This window comes from Scyliorhinus canicula, chromosome 1 (assembly GCF_902713615.1).
Source record: "Scyliorhinus canicula chromosome 1, sScyCan1.1, whole genome shotgun sequence".
Taxonomy (NCBI): domain Eukaryota; kingdom Metazoa; phylum Chordata; class Chondrichthyes; order Carcharhiniformes; family Scyliorhinidae; genus Scyliorhinus; species Scyliorhinus canicula.
In genome coordinates this window covers 87586335-87608835 of record NC_052146.1, presented here as the reverse complement: position 1 = coordinate 87608835, position 22501 = coordinate 87586335, and the positions used below count along the sequence as shown (strand labels likewise).

Sequence of the window (22501 nt, the reverse complement as noted above, 5' to 3'; positions counted from 1 at the left end):
CCCCCACCAACCCCTCCCCCCCACCCACCTCCTCCCCCCCAACACCCACCTCCTCCCCCCCCCAACACCCACCTCCTCCTCCCCCCCCAACACCCACCTCCTCCTCTCCCCCCCCCACCCACCTCCTCCTCTCCCCCCCCCCACACCCACCTCCTCCTCCCCCCCCACCACCCCCTCCTCCTCCTCCCCCCCCACACCCACCTCCTCCCCCCCCACCCCCACCTCCTCCCCCCCCCCACCAACACCCACCTCCTCCTCCCCCCACCACCACACCCCCTCCTCCCCCCCCCACACACCCACCTCCTCCTCCCCCCCCCCACCGACACCCACCTCCCCTCCCCCTCCCCCACCACACCCACCTCCTCCCCCCCCCACCACCCCTCCCCCACCCCTCCTCCCCCCCCCCACACCCACCTCCTCCTCCCCCCACACCCCCTCCTCCTCCCCCCCAACACCTCCTCCTCCTCCCCCCCCAAACACCACCTCCTCCTCCCCCCCCCAACACCCACCTCCTCCTCTCTCCCACCCCCCCACCACCCCCTCCTCCTCTCTCCCACCCCCCCACCACCCACCTCCTCCTCCTCTCCCCCCCCCACCACCCACCTCCTCTCCCCCCCCCCACCGACACCCACCTCCTCCTCCCCCCCCCACCGACACCCCCTCCTCCTCCTCCCCCCCCCACCGACACCCACCTCCTCCTCCCCCCCCCACCGACACCCACCTCCTCCTCCCCCCCACCCCGACACCCACCTCCCCTCCCCCCCACCGACACCCACCTCCTCCTCCCCCCCCCACCGACACCCACCTCCTCCTCCCCCCCCCACCGACACCCCACCCCCCCCTCCCCCCCCACCGACACCCACCTCCCCCTCCCCCCCACCAACACCCACCCCCCCCTCCCCCCCACCAACATCCCACCCCCCTCCAACACACCACCCCCCCCCCCCCCACCAACACCCACCCCCCCCCCCCCCCCCACCTTGGGAGGAAACCCACGCACTCACAGGGAGAACGTGCAGACTCCGCACAGATATTGACCCAAGCCGGGAATTGAACCTGGGATCCTGAAGCAACAGTGCTAACTACTGTGCTATCCCCCAATACTGCAGGGGCTGGTTTAGCACAACAGGCTAAACAGCTGGCTTGTAATGCAGAACAAGGCAGCAGCGCGGGTTCAATTCCTGTACTGGCATCCCTGAACAGGTATCGGAATGTGGCGACTAGGGGCTTTTCACAGTAACTTCATCGAAGCCTATTTGCAACAATAAGTGATATTTTCATCAACACTCACTTCCTCCTCCACACACACCCCCCCCCCCCCCCATATTACCCAACACTCTCTTCCTCCTCCCCGCATATCCCCAACACTCTCTTCCTTCCAACCATATCCCCCAACACTTTCTCCCCCCACCCAATACCCCTACCCCTACAACATCTTCTCCAGGTCAAGCAAAATGTAAACGTCTTCAGTGCGGCACAGGCCCTGCCACCCCCTCAGTTCCGACATTAACCAGGTTCTGAATGGCCAATAGTTGACGGAGATTCACCTACATTGGTATTTCTTACTGACGGGGGGATATTTGGCTTTCACCGCTTTCTGAGCCGCGCTCAGATCATACTCCCTGTCGTCCATCACTCAGCCTGTCTGTCCGCGCATGCGCGGCACCAGGCGCCGCCTGGTTTCCTTCATACCTCTGATTGGTTAATCGGACTGTCAATTATCGGGCGGCCGGCGGTGATTGGTCACAAGGATAGAGTACGTTACTTCCTGTTAAGGAATTGCGTCATGTCCTCAGTGCCGGTCTAAGATGGCGGCGGACGACTTCCCTCAGGGAGTGTGTGTCCTGCAGGTTTGTCTCAGCAACTTGCTGCTAGTTAGTGTAGAGTTTCTCCATTCACACTGGAAATTGTAACTTTACCAGCTGACACTGTTTGAAATCGACTGTTAAACGTTTGGAATATATTTTCTAACAGTTGGTGAAGCAGTAAGGCGGTTACCATGGCAATTATCCAACAATCTTCAGTGGTTGAAAGTACAAATTCTGCATTTTTGAGTTTTGTTTTTCAGTTATAGATTTTGCAGCTGAATGATTGAAGTGGAAGATAACTTTTTTCTCACTTTGAGGGTCGTGAGTCTGGAATTCTCTTCCCCCATTGCATATTTTTAAAAGCTGATTACATAGATTGATAAGGGAGTCTAAGGATGGTGGGCTCGGGAAGGAAATTGGAGTCCAGGCTATGTACACATCAACTATGGTCTTTTTAAAAGATAGAACAGATTTGAGGGGTTGAATGGCCTTTTCCTGCTCTTAGTCACAAGCTTGCTCATGCACACACTCATTTTGCATTGATAATATTTGAGCACAGGTGGAACTGAAGTAGCTTCTGTAGTATTTGGAATGTGCTGGGTAAAATAATTTTCCACGGAGGCATTTGTGTTAATGATCACAAGAAATAGATTCAGGCATTTGCCCTTCAAACCTGCTCTGTCATTTAAAAAAATCTGGTTGATCGATCATCTGCCTCCACTCGATATGTACAGAAATATCTCTTGAATCTAAAAAAAATCTATTGATTTTTTTAAAAATCCAACAACTCTGTGGTAACATTTCCCAAATAACTCTGTGAATAAAGACATTTTTTGTTCTCTGTCTTAAATGATCACCTGGGGACAAAGTTTCACAGCATAGAAAGAGGTGTCGCTCATCAAGCAGCTGTCTATTCTGAACCCATTTTCCAGTACTTGGTCTGTAGCGTTACATCCTAGGGTATTTCGAGTGCCCATCTAAATGCTGCTTAAATGCTTAATGCCTCTAACACCTCAGGCTATGAGTTCCAGATTCCTATCACTTTTTGGGTTAAAAGGTTTTTCCTCAAATTTCTTGCCTGGTTACCTTGAATCTATGCCTCCTGGCTATTTACTACTCTGCTAAGGGGAATAGTTTCTTCCTTCCTACCCTATCTATGTCTTTCATAATTCTGTACACTTCAATCAGGTCTCCCTTCTCTGCTCTTAAGGAGAGCAACCCTAGTTTAACCAGCCTCTCATAACTAAATTGCTCCAGCCCAGGCAATATCCTGGTGAATCTCCTCTACACTCTTTCTCGTGCAATCACATCCTTCCTGTAGTTTGGTGACCAGAATTATACACAGTACTTTAGCTGTGGTCCAATGAGGGTTTTACACAGCTCCATCATAACATCCCTGCTCTTGAATTCTATGCTACAACTAATAAAAGCCTGTCATATTTTATTAAAATCGGCCTTCCCCCATTTAGAACCCCTTCATTTCTGGTCCATCTTTGTCCTTTTCCATAACTACTGTAAATCTTACTGAGTTATGATCATTATCACCCAAATGCTCCCCCACTAATACTTATACTACCTGCTCGACGTTATTTTTAAAAACTAGATAAAGTACCGGCTCCTCTCCTGTAGGACTTTCTACGTGCTGGCTCAAAAAGCTGTCCTGGATGCACCAAGAACTCCAGCTCCTCTAAGCCTTTCACACCCTGACTATGCCAATTAATATTGGGACAGTTGAAGTGACATTCTATTATTACACTATTGTTTTTACACTTCTGAGATGTATCTGATCTCCTATCTGTCCCTGGCTGTTTGGGGCTTGTAGTGCACTCCCAGCAATGTGATTTCCCCCTTTTTATTTTGAAATTCTTTACTCCGACTGTAATCTCCAGTTGTACACCGTCCTTCCAGCATCTACCCTGTCAAGCATTTCAATATCTTTCAATGCAATCATTTGCATTCATTAAAAATCTGGAGTTAAAAGTCTAATGATGACCATGAAACCATTGTCGATTGTCGTAAAAACCCATCTGGTTCACTAATGTCCTTTAGGGAAGGAAATCATAGAATTTCATAGAATAGGGGCAGCACGGTAGCATAGTGGTTAGCATGGTTAGCATCAATGCTTCACAGCTCCAGGGTCCCAGGTTCGGTTCCCGGCTGGGTCACTCTCTGTGCGGAGTCTGCACGTCCTCCCCGTGTGTGCGTGGGTTTCCTCCGGGTGCTCCGGTTTCCTCCCACAGTCCAAAGATGTGCGGGTTAGGTGGATTGGCCATGCTAAATTGCCCGTAGTGTCCTAAAAAGTAAGGTTAAGGGGGAGTTGTTGGGTTACGGGTATAGGGTGGATACGTGAGTTTGAGTAGGGTGATCATTGCTCGGCACAACATCGAGGGCCGAAGGGCCTGTTCTGTGCTGTACTGTTCTAAATCTAAATTTACAGTGCAGAAGGAGGCCATTTGGCCCATTGAGTCTGCACCGGGTCTTGGAAAGAGCACCCTACCCAAGTCCACACCTCCACCCTATCCCCATAACCCAGTAACCCCACCCAACACCAAGAGCAATTTTGGACACTAAGGGTAATTTAGCATGGCCAATTCATCTAACCACATCTTTGGACTGCCCTCCTTACCTGGTCTGGCCTACATGTGACTCCAGACCCACAGCAATGTGGTTGATTCTTACCTGCTCCTTCAAGGGTAATTAGTGATGGGCAATAAATACTAGCACAGCCTGTGACACCCACGTCCCATGAATGAATAAAAAATACCTTTACATTCTTTAAACTCTAGGTAAATAGGCCTATTTTACTTGATGTCTCCTCGTTGGACAATTTCCTCTCCCCAAGAATCAATCGAGTTAACTTTTCAATGCACCCTCCCTAAATAAGTATTTCCTTTTTTGGGTGTACCTTTGGATGTTTTCTTCCATTAAAGATGCTGTGTAAATGCAAGTTGCTGTATGCAGATTAAAACTTTATAATATTCAACGTATGGTCGCACCAATGTCCTATATAATTGCAGTGAAATCTACTTACTCTTGTACACTGGATAAAAACAAATTAGGGCGGATTCTGGATTCTGAAATGAAAGAGAAAATGCTGGAAAATCTCAGCAGGTCTGGCAGCATCTGTAGGGAGAGAAAAGAGCTAACGTTTCGAGTCCGATGACTCTTTGTCAAAGCTAACAGAGAGAAAGTGGGAAATATTTATGTTGTGGAGTGAGAATGAAAGATGAGTCATAGCCACAGAAACCCAGGGAAACCGTGTGCTAATGGCCATAGAAACCAAGGGAAAAGAGTGCTAATGGCAGTCCCAGAGAGAACAAAAGATGTGAAAGGCCAAACAGCAGAGAAACTAACATCAGTGGGTGAACTGTAGATGTGGGGGGAGGGGAAGGGGGAAGCAAAGAGGAGAAAGGGTAAGGAAAGGTGGATAAGATGGGGGGGTTAATATATATTAAGAAAGACAAGAAATAAAGAAATGGTAAAAGACAGTTAAAATTAAATGGGATGAAAACAAATGGGTCGCGGTGGGCTAGAACTAATCATCTGAAGTTGTTGAATTCGATGTTGAGACTGGAAGACTGTAGTGTGCCTAACTGGAAGATGAGATGTTGTTCCTCCAGTTTGCGTTGAGCTTCACTGGAACATTGCAGCAGGCCAAGGACAGACATGTGGGCCTGGGAGCAAGGTCTTTTGTTGAAACGGCAAGCAATGGGAAGGTCAGGGTCCTGAATGTGCACAGACCGAAGATGCTCAGCAAAGCGATCACCCAGTCTGTGTTTGGTCTCTCCAATATAGAGGAGACCACATTGGGAGCAGCGAATGCAGTAGACCAAATTGGAAGAGATGCAAGTGAAGCGCTGCTTAACCTGGAATGAGTGTTTTGGGCGTGGGATGTTAAGAATGGAAGAGGTGAAGGTGCCATGGATGATGGGAGGGGTACTGGGTGTGGTGGACGAGTGGACTAGATTATCTCGGAGGGAACGGTCTCTGCGGAATGCCGACAGAGGGAGTGAAGGGAAGATGTGTTTGGTGGTGGCATCACGCTGGAGTTGGTGAAAATGGCAGAGGATTATGCTTTGCGTAGTGTACTCTTGTACACTAATCTGTTTGTAATAAAGACCGTAATAGTTTTCCCAAATGATTGCTGGACCTGCATACAAATTTTTGTGCTTTGATTACAAGGACATTTGAGGTTGCTCTAAATAGCAAAATTTCCCAATCTCTCTCCACTCATAAAATATGCTACGTTTCTATTTTTTCTACAAAATTGGATAGCCACATTCTATTTTATCTTCAGGGTTCTTGCCCATTCACTTTACCTGTCTTTTAAAAAAAAAAATTTAGAGTATCCAATTCATTTTTTACAATTAAGGGGCAATTTAGTGTGGCCAATCCACCTACCCTGCACATAGAACATAGAACATAGAACAGTACAGCACAGAACAGGCCCTTTGGCCCTCGATGTTGTGCCGAGCAATGATCACCCTACTCAAACCCACGTATCCACCTTATACCCGTAACCCAATAACCCTTAACCTTACTTTTTAGGACACTACGGTCAATTTAGCATAGCCAATCCACCTAACCCGCACATCTTTGGACTGTGGGAGGAAACCGGAGCACCCGGAGGAAACCCACGCACACACGGGGAGGACGTGCAGACACCGCACAGACAGTGACCCAGCCGGGAATCGAACCTGGGACCCTGGAGCTGTGAAGCATTTGTGCTAACCACCATGCTACCGTGCTGCTTTGGGTTGTGGGGGGCGAAACCCACGCAGACGCGGGGAGAATGTGCAAACTCCACACAGACAGTGACCCAGAGCCGGGATCGAACCTGAGACCTCGGTGCCATGAGGCAGCAGGGCTAACCCACTGTGCCACCGTGCTGCCCCCACTTTACCTGTCTTTATCTCTATCTAGCTATCTCTTTCTAACTACACAATAAAAGCACAGAAAGTTGTTGAGGGCGACAAACCTGCAGAATGCACAGTTTCTGAACACTGCTTTCTGCTGTTATTTTAAACTGAAACACTTTTCCCAGATTAAGTAATGCAATCGCTGAATGGAAAGTGAAGCGGCCTTTTTAAAAGAGTCCCGGTATGTTCAATTTTTCCTGATAAGTATAGTCTCTAAGTTCTTGTGTCATTCTAGTAATTTTGTTTTGCCTCAATGTCCTTTTCATAGTATTAGAGCTATTCGGATGTAGTCTGTCTAACTAAGACTCTACAGAAGTTTATAACATCTCTGATTTCAATTCTATCCCACTAGAAACAAACTCCAGTGCCTTGCTTGCTTTCATTTATGGCCTTAATAATCTTGTTGATGAGTTTAACAATGAGGGGACAGCACAGTGGTTAGCACTGCTGCCTCACGGCAACAGGAACCCAGGTTTGACCCCGGGTCACAGTCCATGTGGCGTTTGCACGTTTTCCCCATGTCTGTGTGGGTCTTGCCCCTATAACCCAAAAATGACCAGGTTAGGTGGATTGGCCATGCTAAATTGCACCTTAATTGGAAAATATTTTTTAAATGTTTAACAATGAAATGAGATTCTGCATTCACTCTTAAGTACTTTTATTCCCCTAATTATCTGAATTGATGTAACACCTTTCAGATCATCAGGATGTTCCAAACTGCTTTGCAAGCTGTGATCGTTTTGCTGGAAAATAATAATAATCTTTATTAGTGTCACAAGTAGGCTTCCATTACACTGCAATGCGGTTACTGTGAAAAGCCCCTAGTCGCCACACTCTGGCGCCTGTTCGGGTACACTGGGGGAGAATTCAGAATGTCCAATTCACCTAACAAGCACGTCTTTTGGGACTTGTGCGAGGAAACCGGAGCACCCGGAGGAAATCCACGCAGATACTGGGAGAACAAGCAGACTCCACACAGACAGTGACACAAGCCAGAAATCGAACCCAGGTCCCTGGCACTGTGAAGCCACAGTGCGCTACCCTGCCGTCCCAAATTCAGGTATAGCAAGCTCACCAATAGTGTTTGGAATTATGCATTAAGCTGTTTTATTGATACTGGTTGAAGAATGAACATTGAGAACTGCAATCAACATCCTAGAGGTCATCATTGATCAGAAAGTGAACTGGACCTGCCACATTAATACTCTGGCTACCAGGGCAAGTCAAAGGCTAGGTATCCTACAGCGAGTAACTCACCTCCTGACCCCCCCTCAAAGCCTGTCAACTATCTACAAGGCATAAGTCAGGAATGTAATGGATTACTTTCCACTTGCTTGGATGAGTGCAGAAAAAGCAGCCCACTTGATTGCTCCTCCTTCCACAAACCCTCCACCACCGCCAAACAGTGGCAGCCGCGTGTATCATCTACAAGATGCACTGCAGTAACTCACCAAAGTTCCTTTGACAGCACCTTCCAAACCCACGACCACTACCATCTAGAAGGACAAGAGCAGCACATACCTAGGAACCAGACCACCTGGAGGTTCCCCTCCAAGTCACTCACCACCCTGACTTGGAAATATATCACCATTCCTCCACTGGGACAAAATACTGGAACTCCCTCCCTCACAGCACAGTGGGTGTACCTACACCTGAAGGACTGCAGCGGTCCAAGAAGGCAACCCACCACCACATTGTGAAGGGCAACTAGGAACGGGCAATAAGTGCTGGTCTTACATCCCGTAAATGAATTTTTTTTTAAACTGTGAATTCCATGCTCAGGGGTATTTTTCATGTCAACTGCAGAATGGCAGATGAGACCTTGGCATTATTTTTGTACTTTCATGGATATAGGCATCGCTAACAATTAAAAAAAAATTTTTTTTAGAGTACCCAATTATTTTTTACAATTAAGGGACAATTTAACGTGGCCAATCCACCTATTCTGCACATCTTTTGGGTTGTGGGGGTGAAACCCACGCAGACACGGGGAGAATGTGCAAATCGCTAACAATTCTAATTGCCCATCCCTAATTGCCCTTGAACTGAGTGGCAGTTCAGAGTCAACCACATTACTATGGGCCTGGAGTCACATATAGGCCAGACCAGATAAGGATAACAGATTATAAAAGCAAATTGCTGCGGATGCTGGAATCTGAAACAAAAACAGAAAATACTGAACACTCTCAGCAGGTTTGACATCATCTATGGAGAGAAAAGTGTAGCCACCTGGGGTGGCCACGTCCCGATTCCAAAATGGACACTCTCAAAGAGTGCAGGGAAAAATGGACAGCACTAGAGAAAACAAGCAGGTGCAAGGTTTCCTGTGCATTAGGACCTGCAGAACTCAGACAAGACTGAAACCAATAGCCATTAGCATAGTAATGAGCTATCTCCGGGGACAAAAAGAAACATTGAAACAATCGAGACCAGGACAGACTCCACGGCGCCAGTGGAAGCTAAAACAAAGGCAGGCCAACGGTTACATAGGGCCCGCCCAACGATCAGGGAACAACCCTGGTATTGGAGAAAATCAATACGAACGATTGGGACATGGTCCAATTAATTGGGACCAAATCCAGGGTCCGCCCAGAAGGGCGCGAAACCCCTGGGGGCTATAAAACAGAGTCCCCAAGGTCAGTTCGCTCTCTTGGAAGCTCTTGGAAGATCTCTTCACCTTCACCTTGGCTTTTGGCTCTCAGCGACGAGAGGCCGCCAAGCACCAGCCAAGTAAGTCTAAGGTTAACGCACGCTACAAGATAGGCGCTCCTAGCTATTATTCCATATCAGTTCGAAGCCAACAGTATCAGAACCGGACAACGGCCATTGTTCCTCTGACTGAGTGGGCCACTCGAAGCTAAGTGTAGGCTTTAGTAGTAGTTGTAGTTTAGCGAGTATAGTTTATGCATGAGTAATAATTGACGGTGTGTGTAAATAAATGTGTATTGATTTCAAACTTACTAACTGGTGTATCGAGTCATTGATCAGTATTCGGCTTTGAACCCTGTGGTGTTATCAGAAAGGTACCTGGTGACTCTTGAGCAAAGGTAATTAAAACAGAGCAAGTTAAGGGGAAGCATAACGAGCAACAAAAGGGAGCTAATGCTTTGAGTCTCGATGACTCTTTGTCAAAAGATAACAGATTTCCTTCTCTAAAGAACATGATGGGTTTTTACAACAATCAACAATGGTTTCATGGGCTTTTAATTCCAGATTTCTATTGAATTCTAATTTTGCCATCTGCCAAGGTGTGATTTGAACCCGGGACCCCAGTTCAGTACTCTGGGTCTCTGGATTACTAGGTCTGCATTGTGTCTCAATTGAAAGGTAGCAGCACCGCACTGAAGTGGTGAGCCAAGACTTTAGCCCAGGAGTATAGCTGGAACCTACAATCTGCAAACTTCTGACTGAGTGCTAACCTTTAGCACAGCAGACGTTTGCATATTTATGCTCAGTGCTGTGTTTAATATTGTTTCACTGCTAATAAAAAACACCCTGGTGCACAGAAACTGTGCCACCATCGAAAAGAAGAATACATTAATCTATCATTGCAGCTGAATTCCATTGCACATATATTTATTTATTTGTTTGAGATTTTCTGCACATGTCCTTCAAAGATTGTTTCCAACACTGAAAGGAAACAAAAATAATTTAATTAGGGCCCTGACCGTGAACTACTTTCTTTTTGCGAGTTGGATAATAACTCAGAGGATACTGCTTAAAAACTGGACATGTTGCTGAGTAATTTTAAAACTATTGAATAATGGCAGTCTTAAATTCTGAGTGAGAGTCTTAAATATTTTATTAAAACAATAAGTATTAACAGTTGTGCAAGGCCAAATGGTACAAACACTAATTTTGTGTTGGAGAAACTGGGTACCTAGGAAGAGTCATATCAGATTCAAAACATTAACTCTGTTTCTTAAGTTTAATTAGTAGCTTAACTGTGTGCGAACATATGTCAAATGGTTGAATTCAGTGTAGCATTTGACAGTGAAAAGCATGTTTCAGATACTAGAAATTTAGACTTGGATATATGGCTGACTTAAACGGAGTGAGACAGAAACTGTCCACGGTAAATTGGGAAGATCTGTTATTGTGTCAAACGACTGTAGATCAGTGGAGAATATTTAAAGAATCATTTAACGAGATACTGAGTGAGTATATACCCCTGAGAGGAAAAGGCTCCACTTCACAAAACAAAAAGCTATGGACAACTAAAGAGCTTGGGGACAGCATAAAACAAGAAGAAAAAGCTTACAAAAATGCAACTTGCAAGGGACATCTAACGGGAAGACAGGTGGTCAAAAGCAATGTCGGCCCACTAAAAGATGACTATGGAGATATTGTCAGTGATAATGGGGAAATAGCAGACAATACTTTGAATGTGGGTCTTTGCAGGTAATTAAGTCTTTACAGGTCCAGACAGTGTGACTGGAGAGAGGGATAATCACAGGTTAAAGAGATGTGAATTATCTCAAGCCAGGACAGTTGATAGGATTTTGCAAGCCTAGGCCAGATTGTGGGGGGTGAATGTAATGCAACATGAATCCAAGGTTCCGGTTGAGGCTGTACTCATGCATGCGGTACTTGGCTATCAGCTTCTGCTCAGTGATTCTGCGGTGGAGTATTGTGAACAGTCCTGGGCACCACACCTTAGGAAGGATATTTTGGCCTTGGAGGGAGTGTAACGTAGGTTTACAAAAATGATACCTGGACTACAGGGGTTAAGTATGAGGAGAGATTAGTAGTCTACAAATTAGAGCCAGACCATTCAGGAAAGATGTTAAGCACCTCTTCACTCGAAGGGTGGTAGAGGTTTGGAACTTTTCCCCACAAATAGCAGTTGAAGCTAGAACAGTTAATTTAAAATCTGAGATGAATGGATCTCTCTGAAGCGAAAATATTAAGAGATATATTAAGGGACAAGATGCCACACAAAAAGTTGCTGCACAAGATAAAGATGCATGGCGTTAAGGGTAAAGTAGTAGCATGGATAGAGCATTGGTGAAATATAGAAAGCAAAGAGTGGGGATTAATGGGTGTTTCTCTGGTTGGCAATCAGTAGCTACTGGTGTCCCTCAGGGATCAGTGTTGGGCCCACAATTGTTCACAATTTACATAGATGATTTGGAGTTGGGGACCAAGCGCAATGTGTCCAAGTTTGCAGATGACACCAAGATGAGTGGTAAAGCAAAAAGTGCAGAAGATACTGAAGGTCTGCAGAGGGATTTGGATAGTTTAAGTGAATGGGCTAGGGTCTGGCAGGTGGAATACAATGTTGACAAATGTGAGGTTATCCATTTTGGTAGGAATAACAGCAAAAGGGATTATTGTTTAAATGATAAAATATTAAAACATGCTGCTGTGCAGAGGGACCTGGGTGTCCTAGTGCATGAGTCGCAAAAAATTGGTTTACAGGTGCAACAGGTGACTAAGAAGGCGAATGGAGTTTTGTTCTTCATTGCTAGAGGGATGGACTTTAAGACTAAGGAGGTTATACTGCAACAGTATAAGGTGTTAGTGAGGCCACACCTGGAGTATTGTGTTCATTTTTGGTCTCATTACCTGAGAAAGGAAGTACTTCGGTCATTGGTAAGATTTTAGAGTCTGTTATTAAAGATGAGATTGCGAAGTACTTGGAAGTGCATGGTAAAATAGGACTGAGTCAGCATGGCTTTGTCAAAGGGACGTCGTGTCTGACAAATCTGTTACAGCTTTTTGAGGAGGTAACAGGGATGTTAGATAAAGGAGAACCAGTGGACGTGATTTTGTTTCGATTTCCAGAAGGCCTTTGACAAGGTGCCGCATAGGAGACTGTTAAATAAGTTAAGAGCTCATGGTGTTCAGGGTAAGATCCTGGCATGGATAAAGGATTGGCTGACTGGCAGAAGGCAGAGAGTGGGGATAAAGGGATCTTTTTCGGAATGGCAGCCGGTGACTAGTGGTGTGCCTCGGGTCTGTGCTGGGACCACAACTTTTTACAAAATACGTTAATGATCTGGAAGAAGGTACTGAGGCACTGTTGTTAAGTTTGCAGATGATACAAAGATCTGAAGAGAGACAGGTAGTATTGAGGAAGCAAGGGGGCTGCAGAAGGACTTGGACCAGCTAGGAGAGTGGGCAATGAAGTGGCAGATGGAATACAATGTGGAAAAGTGTGAGGTTATGCACTTTGGAAGGAGGAATATAGGCATAGACTATTTTCTAAAAGGGGAAATGCTTCGGAAAGCAGAAGCACAAAGGGACTTAGGAGTCCTTGTTTACGATTCTCTTAAGGTTAATGTGCAGGTTCAATAGGCAGTTAAGAAGGCAAATGCAATGTTAGCATGTCAAGAGGGCTAGAATACAAGACCAGGGATGTACTTCTGAGGCTGTATAAGGCTCTGGTCAGACCCCATCTGGAGTATTGTGATCAGTTTTGGGCCCCGTGTCTAAGAAAGGATGTGCTGGCCTTGGAAAGGGTCCAGAGGAAGTTCACAAGAGTGATCCCTGGAATGAAGAAAGTTTTGTATGAGGAACGTTTGAGGACTTTGGGTCTGTACTCGTTGGAGTTTAGAAATATGAGAGGGGATCTTATTGAAACTTACAAGATACTGCGAGGCCTGGATAGAGTGGGCGTGGAGAGGATGTTTCCACTTGTAGGGAAAACTAGAAGCAGAGGACACCTTCTCAGACTAAAGGGACGATCCTTTAAAACAGAGAAGAGGAAGAATTTCTTCAGCCAGAGCGTGGTGAATCTGTGGAACTCTTTGCCGCAGAAGGCTGTGGAGGCCAATTCACTGAGTGTCTTTAAGACAGATAGATAGGTTCTTGATTAATAAGGGGATCAGGATTTATGGGGAGAAGGCAGGAGAATGGGGATGAGAAAATATCAGCCATGATTGGATGGCGGAGCAGAGTCTTTGGGCCAAGTGGCCTAATTTTGCTCCTTGTCTTATGGCACTGGCGCTGGAGGGTGTGCAGAGGAGATTTACTCAGTTAATCCCAGAGTTGAGGAGGTTGGATTACGAGGAGAGGATCAGTAGACTGGGACTGTGCTCGTTGGAATTTAGAAGCATGTGGGGGATCTTATAGAAACACATAAAATTATGAAGGGAATAGATAGGATAGATGCGGGGAGTTTGTTTCCACTGGTGGGTGAAAGCAGAACTAGGGGGCATAGCCTCAAAATAAGGGGAAGTATATTTAGGACTGCGTTTAGGAGGAATTTCTTCACCCAAAGGGTTGTGAATCTATGGAATTCCCTGCCCAGTGAAGCAGTTGAGGCTCCTTCATTAAATGTTTTCAAGATAAAGATAGATAATGTTTTGAAGAATAAAGGGTTCTGGAGTTCAGGTGGGAATGTGGAGTTGAGTCCACAAAAGTTCAGCCATGATCTCATTGAATGGCGGAGCAGGCTTAACGGGCCAGATGGCCTACTCCTGCTCACAGTTCTTATGATAGGCTCGAGGGGCTGAATGAACAACTCCTGTTCCTATATTCTCTCACCACAGATGCCGCCAGATCTGCTGTGTTTGTTCTTTTATATATCAACCACATTATTTTGCTTTTATTTTAATCTTACAGTCCCACTGCCCAGTATAAGCTTAATGTTTTGTAGATACTCAATGATATAGTGACTGGGGTCGGTTTAGCTCAGTTGGCTAGATAGCTGGTTTGTGATGCAGAGCGAGGCCAGCAATACGGGTTCAAGCCCTGCACCTGCTGAGGTTATTCATGAAGGCCCGCCATCTGAAGCTTGCCCCTCGCATAAGGTGTGGTTATCCTCAGGTTAAACCATCATCAGTCAGCTGTCCCCTCAAGGGGGAAAGCAACCTATGGATCTGGGACTATGGTGACTTTACCTTTTACCTTGCATTGACTGGGAATTTTGTTTATTTTAGCAATATTCCTTGACAAAAGAACCCCTCTGCTTCATTTTTTAAAAACATTTTTACACCCTCTCTTTTTCTAGGCTTATGTTCGTGGTTATTTGGTGAGAAAAAAGTTCCACCGTTTGCGTCAAGATTATGAAAGTATTGTAAAAGAAATCGAAGAAGGCTTGGACTTGTTGGAATGGGATGGCAAGGTGCTACTGAGGCCCAAATTTAAGAACCAGGTATGTTTCACTGGAGAACAGTGAGTTTATTTCTGTATATATGTCTACCTTTTGGAGCAACTTGCCTGTCGCACTGTCTATTGCAAGTTTTAAGAAACAAAACCAATCTTTTGCATTGTCCAGTAAAAGCCTCTCCAGAAATATAAATGTTGGAGCAAGAGCCTTTCTGAAGACTATCTCAGGATTCTGATCCATGCTCTGAATTGTAATTAACCTTTGAATTTACTGAGTGTGTACTTAATATCAAATAGTCTTTGTGATATTACTTGGGTACAGGGCCTACAGTTTAACAACAAAATAACACAAGAGTTTGAACTCATCAGATATTTGTATCCCAGCACTTACATAGAAACAGTGTGAAACATAAAGTTATAAGCACCTGTGCCCAATACAGTAGTACCACAGCTCCAGAGCTACCCTCCCAGTATTGCTAAACCTCATGATGTTCCCTTTCCCAATACCTGTGAAATATCAGGAAGTAGTTAGTTTTAAAAAATAAATTTAGAGTACCCAATTATTTTTTTTCCAATTAAGGGGCAATTTAGTGTGACCAATCCACCTAACCTGCACATCTTAGGGTTTTGGGGGCGAAACCCACGCAAACACGGGGAGAATGTGCAAACTCCACACGGACAGTGACCCAGGGCCGGGATCGAACCTGGGACCTCAGCGCCGTGAGGCAGCAGTGCTAACCACCGTGCTGTATATGGAAATAGTTTATGTTACTGCACTGCTCTTTTAAAAAGATAAAGTACACAGAACAATACTTTTCACTGTACCTCGGTACACGTGACAATACATCAAATTCAAAGATTAAGTACTTAACTAAAGGAACATGGAATAATGCTTTGAAGAGTCATACAGACTTGAAACGTTAACTCTGTTTCTCTCTCCAGTGATGCTGCAGCATTTCTTGTTTTTATTTTCGATTTCCCGTATCCGCAGTGTTTTGCTGTTATTTATTTAATAATGCCATTGATTTACACATTGAGGAATTTGTTTTACCTTCCACCACATTCTCCCCCCCCCCCCCCCCCCCCCAAACACCACCCCAAAACATCCTTCCACCACATTGCAATCCCCCCACCCGCCTACCACACACCACCCAAACATCCTTCAAAAACCTAGAATCCCATTTGAAATACACAGTTTGACTTAATCAGTAATATAAATCAGTGCTGTTAATGCATTGAAGGCATACTATTAACTGAATGGCCATAAATTAGGAGAGGGGAACATGCAATGAAACCTGGGTGTCCTTGTACACACCAGTCATTGAAGGTAAGCGTACAGGTGCAGCAGGCGGTAAAGAAGGTAAATGGTACGCTGGCCTTCATTGCGAGAAGATTTGAGTACAGGAGCAGGGGTGTCTTGTTGCAATTATACAAGGCCTTGGTGAGGATACACCTGGAATATTGTATACGGTTTTGGTCTCCTTATCTGAGGAAGGATGTTGTAGCTATGGAGGGTACAGCGAAGGTTTACCAGACTGATTCCTGGGATGGCAGAACTGATGTACGAGGAGAGATTGAATCGTTAGGATTGTATTCACGTGAGTTCAGAAGAATGAGGGGGATCTCATAGAAACCTATAAAATTCTAACAGGACTGGACAGGGTAGATGCAGGAAGGGTGTTCCCGATGGAGGGTGTGTCCAGAACAAGGGGTCATAGTCTGGGTATATGAGGTAGACCATTTAAGACACAGATGAAGAGAAATTTCTTCACCCAGAGAGTGGCGAGTCTGTGGAATTCGTTACCACAGGAAGTATTTGAGTCCAAAACATTGTATGGTTTCAAGAAGCAGTTAGATATAGCACTTAGGGCGAAGGGGATCAAAGGATATGGGGGAAATCAGGATTAGGCTATTGAGTTGGATGATTAGCCATGATCATAATGAATGGGGGAGTAGGCTTGAATGGCCAAATGGCCTCCTCCTGCTCCTATTTTTTCTATGTTTTTCTATGTGTTACAGGGATTAACATCCCTGCTTTAAAACATCACAACTCCAACATCTGTAAGCAGTATCTTGATCCTATTAATAGTGCTATTTCTTACCTGCCATGCTAAATATCGTGTCGCATCTCTTGATTAGTTTGACTTATTTTCCAAGCAGAACAGAGTTATGATTTGCTATAAAACTTGCAGAAAATATACCAGTTTAAAGCGTAGTAGCCTCTCCTCCAATAACCCAACTCTTCACACCTCTTGGACCTGTTGCTCTGTTTACTTGCTATAAATATGGTGGTTAATAAGGTCACCTTTCTTAATCCTAATTATGAGTATGCTTTCAGGGTCGCCAGGTATCTCTCGATACCGCTACAAGGTTCAACCCGAAAACCGATCAAAGAGCCAATACACTAGTTAGTTAGTTCAAAGTTATTACTACTTTATTTATACACAGTATGATTTCCTCATGCACAATAACACTACAGGCTAAACTATGTCTATCACTAACACCTATACTTAACTTCGGGTGTCCACTTAGGTCAGAGGAACAATGGCCATTGTTCGGATCTGAGGCTGTTGGGTTTGAAGAGGTAACAGGAGTACAGCTAAGGTCTGGTAGCGAGCATTGAATTTGAACTTACGTGCTTCTGGTGCTTCTGGTGGTGCTGGTGGAAGGGTGTCTCTGCTTGAGAGCCAAATCCAAGAGAGCGAACCTTTCGAGGGGGTTCCTTCTTCTTCTTGGGTCTTCGCGCGCTTTTAGGCGGATCTTAAACTTGGTCCCAATTAATTGGGCAGCTTCTCGATCACTGCCATCTATCTAAGCCAATAAAGGGGCGGGTGCCTTGATGGCTGGGCGTGTCCTAGGTGGCTGTTGGCCTTGCTTTGTTTGTGTCTTCTTGCTGGGGTAGTGGCGCTGGATTGTCTGGGACAGTATCGGCTACCTGAGCACTCGTTCTTTGTTTCCCGGAGATGGGCCATTAATGTGTAAATCGATACCAATGGATTTTGTCTCAATCCAAAGACCCTTCCTCCCACACTGGGACATCTGTCTTTTGTCCTTATGTTTGCTACATCTCGGGCAGCACGGTGGCGCAGTGGTTAGCCCTGCTGCCTCACGGCGCCGAGCTCCCAGGTTCGATCCTGGCTCTGGGTCACTGTCCGTGTGGAGTTTGCACGTTCTCTCCGTGCTTGTGTGGGTTTCGCCCCCACAACCCAAAAATGTGTAGAGTAGGTGGATTGGCCACACTAAATTGCCCCTTAATTGGAAAAAATAATTGGGTACTCTAAAATAAAAAAAAATGTTTGCTACATCTTGTTGCAACCTCTCCTAGTTACAGTTTAATGTCCAATACATTCTCCCTCTCGTTAGCTCTGATGAAGAGCCAAATGACTCAAAATGTTAATGTTGTTTATAAGAATTTAATTTACTGTTCTCCAATCTTGATCACTTTAAATCTCCCATTGCTCTATTTATCCTCTTTAGTGCCAAAATAGGGTTTGTAACTTAATAGTTTTCAACCATGGTTGTTGATGTTTTTTTTACAAGCACTGAAAGAATGGTCCTGTGTGTTTGAGTATCATTTGAACATTCTTGGAACTCAAGACCAAGGGTAGAGTTGGCATCCTTCCCAAAGCTTATACTGACAGCACACAATTCCCAGGATGCTGCAGTGTGTGTACAGTGTCAAGACTGCCTCATTGTGCATCAGTAGATTTTCAGTTCAACTACTTGGTTTGTCCAACGATATCAGTAATTGAGTTTGTTTTTCCAAATTGCTTCAAAACCAGCTAGAGCATGAATGTTAGGGCAGTTTTATGGGGTAAATTTTCCCGTCACACGAATTGACTAATCACTAAACTTTTTTTGTCTGCTTAGCAGCCTGTTTAGTAAGGTAAATCGAGAAGGATTATTGTAGTATTTCTTGCTTTACTCCGAGCTGTCCTATTCCTAATTTTTGTAGATGTGGTATGTTCAAAGTCAAAAGTAAACAATTTTTCAAAAACATTTGCATTACTTTCTCTGGGCAGGACCGCTGGTGATTACACTGTGTTCAGTCGCATTTGTACCTTCTTGGATAATGAAGCAAGATGTGCCCACATGCAGCAAGGCCTGGACAGTATTCAGGCTTGTGCTGATGTGGTACGAAGGTTACTTTAAGGTTACAAGGTTTCAATCTATAAATTGCTTTGACAGGGTTTGTTTTCTTCTTTGACAGAATGAAAATGTAAAAGGCGTGAATGGTGTAACTAAAAGGAAAACATCTGAAACACTTTGTCATGAAGGTGAAAACAATGGAATTTGTCCATTATTTGAGAATGATGAACCAGAAAAAGACTATTGTGAAAATCAGACATTCTCCACCACAGGAAATATTCCTACATTATCTGAGCAGTCGGAAGTTCCTGGCACTCCAATTGTAATTCATGCTTCACCTGAGCACGTACCAGAAAAGATTGGAGATGCTATTCACCTTTTAGAAATGGAAAAAATATCCTCTGCAAGTGGTGATGAGAGGAAAGATTCTGATACCACAATGAACTTTACTGATGTGACATCAGTCTGGAATAGTACCGTACTGGAGATTTCACCCAATATTGTCATTACAGGTAAAGTGCTAGATCCATTGTGTGGCGTTCACACTATGGGATAAAATTGAATTCTTATAGTGCACAGGGGCAGCATGTGGCGCAGTGGTTAGCACTGGGACTGCTGCGCTGAGGGCCCGGGATCGAATCCTGGCCCGGGGTCACTGTCAGTATGGAGTTTGCACATTCTCCCCATGTCTGCGTGGGTTTCACCCCCACAACCCAAAGATGTGCAGGTTGGGTGGATTGGCCATGCTGAATTGTCTCTTGATTGGAAAAAAAAAGAATTGGGTACTTTAAATGTATTTATTTTTTTAAAAGAAAATCGTTTTGACCCATGTGCCTATCACAGATTCAGCTGCACTTGACATGGCTTACAAAAGTTTTAGAAATTCATAGTTATATTTTCTTAAAATGTGGGTAAACTTATAAAATTTCTCCTCTAACCTACTTTCTTTCTTTAACCCCCATTATAAATGAAAAATGAAATGAAAATCGCTTATTGTCACGAGTAGGCTTCAAATGAAGTTACTGTGAAAAGCCCCTAGTCGCCACATTCCGACACCTGTTCGGGGAGGCTGTTACGGGAATCGAACCGTGCTGCTGGCCTGCTTGGTCTGCTTTCATAGCCAGCGATTTAGCCTTGTGCTAAACAGCCCCTGTTATTGGTTTGTGAATTGAACATAAGAATTAGCCCGTGAAAGAATGTTGATATTTCAATTTTCCAGAGCCTTTGTGTAAGTTACAGAAGAAAGAGATGCCAGCAACACTTGAAGGGCTACAGAAGTACAGAAGTAGCCTCGCAATGGAACTCTTGTGGCTGCAACAGGCCATTGCCAGTCGTAAAAATGTAAGTAATATGTTGCTGTGTGACTGAGGGAGTGCATCTAATCAGTAATCAATGGGTGGCATGGTAGCACAGTGGTTAGCACTGTGGCTTCACAGCTCCATGGTCCCAGGTTTGATTCCCGGCTTGGGTAACTGTCTGTGCGGAGTCTGCACGTTCTCCCCGTGTCTGCATGGGTTTCCTCCGGGTGCTCCGGTTTCCTCCCACAGTCCAAAGATGGGCAGGTTAGGTGGATTGGTCATGCTAAATTGCCCTTAATGTCCAAAAAGGTTAAGAGGGGTTACAGGGATAGGGTGGAAGTGGTCTTTCCAAGGATTGGTGCAGACTTGATGGGCCAAATGGCTTTCTGCACTGTAAATTCTATGTTCTCTAGCCAGTCCTCGTGCTACAGTCTTATAAACCATTGATTGTGTGCACGTGTGTGATTTTACTCGCTCATAGTGGTGTTCGTATTTTATTTTAATAGTATTTGATACTGAAACAACGATTGGGAACTCCAGAATGATGGTGTGGCTTCTGCATTGCCAGCATGACACAAACCATAAGAAGCAGATCTGAACAAGCCATGGAACAATTCTTCATGATGTTAGTTGTCAATGAACTGGATGCAAGAGGAATGATATTACAGATCAATGTTGTATGTGGTGAATGCAATGAAGTGAAACCTGCTGGAAACAGCTTCTAGAAAGCATTAGCTGAAAAGAATATTAATAACATTAACTTAATGCATTCCTTGAAGCAATACTTCAGTTTTTATGTTCCAGGGTATGGTTCTCTAATGGTTCTGTTAAACATTTAGCCCTGTTTTGTTTACTGCTGAAAATAATAATCCTTTCAAATTTAGTGTGGCAGGTTATTTACTTGTGGCTTGTTTCCTGGCCAGTGGTCTGGAGCACTTTCACTGATCTTGGAGTCCAGCCAAGATGCTGCTAACCAGTTCCATCACTCATCAATTTGTCTGGATGTATTTTAGCTACTCTGGCCTCCTGTAGAATGGAAATAACTGCTGCTCGCTTGAGTTTTCTCCTGTTATCCCAAGAGCTTTATTTTGCCCAAACAGGATGTGGTGCTTTAGGATTAATGTTATAAAATAAACTGATGTGGGTGGGTATGGGGACAAATTTAATGGTGAATGTGCTGTAGAAGACAAGACAATCAGTGCCCACAATTTATTTTGCAAGTTCCTGATTGGCCTCTGATAATGAAGTGGTACATGGAACAGAGTGAAAGTGAAATATTGAGGATGCTAGAAACCTGAAAGCAAAAAGAAAAGGCTGGGAAAACTCAGCAGATCTGTCAGCATTTGTGGAGAAAGAAACAGTAAATCTTTTGAGCCAGTTTGACTCTTCAGAGCATGGAACAGAAGTCAGGCACTTCCCTAAGGCGATAGCGAAAGGAAACGTTTATTTGTGCTTAAGTCTCTGCGTTGTAAAGAAGACGAGTGAGCATAGCCTGACTATTCTTTAAGCAATGGCCATGAATTAAAATATGCACTTTTGTGATGTAATGTATTCACTTTAAAATAATATCTAATGGTTTCTAATGTTGCTATTGAGATATTAAGAAATATTTCTGAATTGTGCACTGACTATGCATTAGGAACATTCAGTAAATATACATTTGCATTAAATTTTAAGGTTTTTTTCCTTCACACTGCTCACCTTGGTTATTTTTAAAATATACCAAAAATGTATATCGTCATACCTCAAGAGCAGCTCATTTTTGAAAACAAAATAAAAATGAAATCTAAACCTGGTTCACAACATTTTGTTAGATTTTAGATATGGAATCTATGTCTCAGTCCGCAAACTTTGGTTGCTGTTAGTAATCCAGTTGCTCAATCATGTTCAATTAAAATGTTATATGCAATTCCTGCAGCTCCATCAGAATATTTAGCCTCCTGCCATCGCATCTGTGCCAGTTTTCTTATTGAACTTATTTGCACAAAGATATTACATAATCACTGTGGTTGGTTGCAGGATGCACTTGCATTTCAATTGTACAACCAGTTAATTGACCCAGCCCAACATGAGACCCTCTGGATAAGACCACACAGGACAATGTCCTGTCAACCTTTATTTCCCTGTAATTTATTATTGATCATCTCTGATCTTTTTAGATTTGGCAAATAGCACAGGAGAAGATGAAATTAGTTTATCAAGTACAGTAGTAATCAGGAACCCAGAACAACTTTAAGTATGTCTTGTGACTCTTTTATATCTTCAATGGGGTTGTACCTCATCTTTGCAATCAAAATACTGAATTTTAAATTCACCTTTATTTTGTTTGAGA

The 22501-nt window shown here is 44.3% G+C and overlaps 2 protein-coding genes across 3 annotated transcripts in view; one reads left to right on the top strand and one right to left on the bottom strand.

The window, feature by feature from the left end:
• Positions 1–1670, bottom strand: part of zbtb8os (zinc finger and BTB domain containing 8 opposite strand) — an 18524-nt gene extending 16854 nt beyond the window's left edge. Inside the window, exon 1 of one of the 2 annotated variants that reach the window (XM_038794874.1) lies at positions 1552–1670. In XM_038794874.1, the coding sequence (XP_038650802.1) occupies positions 1552–1633 (82 nt within the window). In that variant the 5' untranslated portion in view covers positions 1634–1670. The remainder of the gene's footprint in view (positions 1–1551) is intronic. The other variant, XM_038794880.1, reaches the window with a different exon arrangement.
• A 116-nt stretch (positions 1671–1786) lies between these two features.
• Positions 1787–21960, top strand: iqcc (IQ motif containing C). The gene is made up of 5 exons (XM_038794859.1): positions 1787–1850; positions 14685–14828; positions 18993–19383; positions 20091–20212; positions 20676–21960. The coding sequence occupies exons 1-5, from the start codon at positions 1809–1811 to the stop codon at positions 20712–20714; spliced, it is 738 nt and encodes a 245-aa protein (XP_038650787.1). The 5' UTR covers positions 1787–1808; the 3' UTR covers positions 20715–21960.
• The last annotated feature ends 541 nt before the right edge of the window (positions 21961–22501 follow it).

Coding starts and splice junctions, on each gene's coding strand:
- iqcc (XM_038794859.1), top strand. CDS start 1,809: ATGGCGGCGGACGACTTCCCTCAGGGAGTGTGTGTCCTGCAG. Junction 14,829..18,992: donor GGCCCAAATTTAAGAACCAG/GTATGTTTCACT, acceptor CTTCTTTGACAG/AATGAAAATGTAAAAGGCGT. Junction 20,213..20,675: donor CCATTGCCAGTCGTAAAAAT/GTAAGTAATATG, acceptor TTATTTTAATAG/TATTTGATACTGAAACAACG.